Here is a 1,693-nt window from a genome sequence, read left to right as displayed (position 1 = left end):
TCGCCCAAGCACCAAACTCGAGCTCGAGTGGATCCCCGCTACAAGATAAATTTACAGCGATTTCGAGTATCAGCTGTCTGTGGCGCTGCTGGGTTGCACTCGCAACTCAGCAACCAATACTCGTGCCAGTTTTAAGAAGAATTCAGAGCGCGACAGGGCGCGCTGATCAAGTAAAGTGCTGCACCGGAGCCTTCTTTGGACCAGACAGTCTTGTCTCTGCCAGAGCCCTGAGCAATGAATCACGGCCGATTCTCGTGGTGCACCTTGTGATTCCATGCAACAGGCTTCAGCACCACCGCTAAGTTCCTTCATAACACACAAGGAAAGGCGGGCGGCATCCAATCAACAAGGATAACGTCCACGCCCGAGCTCTGCGCACTGGCGTAGGTAGACCGCGTGCGTCGCGCTGCACGAAGCCAGCCACTCAGAGTAAACTGTACGGGAGCGTGTCGACGGTGTTGGCCTCGTTTTATCCTTTTCTGTTTTCAGATTCGGGTGGCATTCCACAACTTACCCGGTACCCCCAAAGCTGCCTCGTGCGCTTTCGCTACACAGCAGCAATGGCAGTCCAGCCTGAGGTCTTCCCTCTAAAGATCCAGCACTCAAAGCCGCGAGCTACTAAATCCCCACGCGGACTTCGAAAGCGTTCAAGCTTCCGTCGCAAGTCACAGCCTGTTGTAGTGGAGCTACCAGAGGATGTTCGTGTCCTCAAGCAGAAGATCATCGAGTCACACCCGATCAAGTTGCTCCGCTTCAGTTTAAGCCACATGCGCCACATGGCCACTCCACCCGTACTCATCCCAGAGTCCCTCAACGACCGACGAGCCATGCGGACGCTCGTGTCCGGCAAGACTGTGCCACTTACCATGCATATGTGGGAGAACTGCAAGATGAAGACCAAGCACTTGGACATGATCGATGAGTACGTCACCTACCGGTGATCGAAGCTCGACAGTGTCCGTTCCAGCAAAGTCTCTCGCCGCTGTCAGCGCCGAGCAAGTTCAGCCACTCCGCCCAAAGCCCAAAACGCACTCTAATTCGCCAAGTAGCCTAAGTTTGAACGCGATACTGTATTCAGTGTCACGCAGTATTTATTCACCCAAGTACCGTTGTAACTAACAATCCATGTGCCATTTTCTTCAGTCGATATTCACCAAGCAGCCCTGTAGACGTAAGATCTGCAGCACTGAGTGCCTTCACTTCCAGTCTCTCAGTCTGTACCATTCAGATTCTAGAGCATCTTTAATTTAGGATTAAAAGCAGCAGTTTCCTTAATTTAGGCATCCTCAAAATGCTTTGTGCAACTTCAGCCCCAGTCCCTCTTAAAATCGCTATCTTCGAACACCTCAACCAATCCCCATGATAGGACGACCGATTATGCTTGGTAATCCCTCCGATTGGATGTCCGGCCAGGAGTCACATGTTTGTTTTGCCATCGAATCGACCTGATTAGACTGGCGAGTGGCACCGGCACATGACGTTTCTTGTGGTTGACGTTGACACAGACGCCCAAGCAGCGATGGCAACCTCACTTTGGAATTGCCCGCGCTCAGCACAAGCTCTTTAAACTCATTTAACAGATCGACATGGGTCTTTTACCTCCTCGTAAGAAGTCGAACCTGCTCTTCAAGCCTCGTACTAGTGCAAGCAAGAGCCCCAAAGAGGACTCGCTCAATGCGACGCCTTTGCCATA

General features: G+C 52.0%; 2 protein-coding genes across 2 annotated transcripts in view; one reads left to right on the top strand and one right to left on the bottom strand.

Annotated features, from left to right (window-relative positions):
• The first annotated feature begins 140 nt into the window (after positions 1-140).
• PPTG_06036 (hypothetical protein) lies at positions 141-1,146 on the top strand. Its single transcript, XM_008899784.1, has one exon. It carries the CDS (start codon positions 561-563, stop codon positions 939-941), a length of 381 nt encoding a protein of 126 aa, XP_008898032.1. The 5' UTR covers positions 141-560; the 3' UTR covers positions 942-1,146.
• A 50-nt stretch (positions 1,147-1,196) lies between these two features.
• The window catches only part of PPTG_21808 (hypothetical protein), a gene marked incomplete at both ends in the record, with an annotated part of 829 nt that continues 332 nt past the window's right edge, over positions 1,197-1,693 (bottom strand). Inside the window, one exon of the mRNA XM_008899996.1 lies at positions 1,197-1,215. Coding sequence (XP_008898244.1) covers positions 1,197-1,215 — 19 coding nt within the window. The remainder of the gene's footprint in view (positions 1,216-1,693) is intronic.

This window comes from Phytophthora parasitica (assembly GCF_000247585.1).
Source record: "Phytophthora parasitica INRA-310 unplaced genomic scaffold supercont2.8, whole genome shotgun sequence".
NCBI lineage: Eukaryota > Oomycota > Peronosporomycetes > Peronosporales > Peronosporaceae > Phytophthora > Phytophthora nicotianae.
The sequence above is the reverse complement of the archived record's forward strand: the minus strand, read 5'-3'. Positions and strand labels throughout refer to the sequence as shown.

Coding starts and splice junctions, on each gene's coding strand:
- PPTG_06036 (XM_008899784.1), top strand. CDS start 561: ATGGCAGTCCAGCCTGAGGTCTTCCCTCTAAAGATCCAGCACTCAAAG.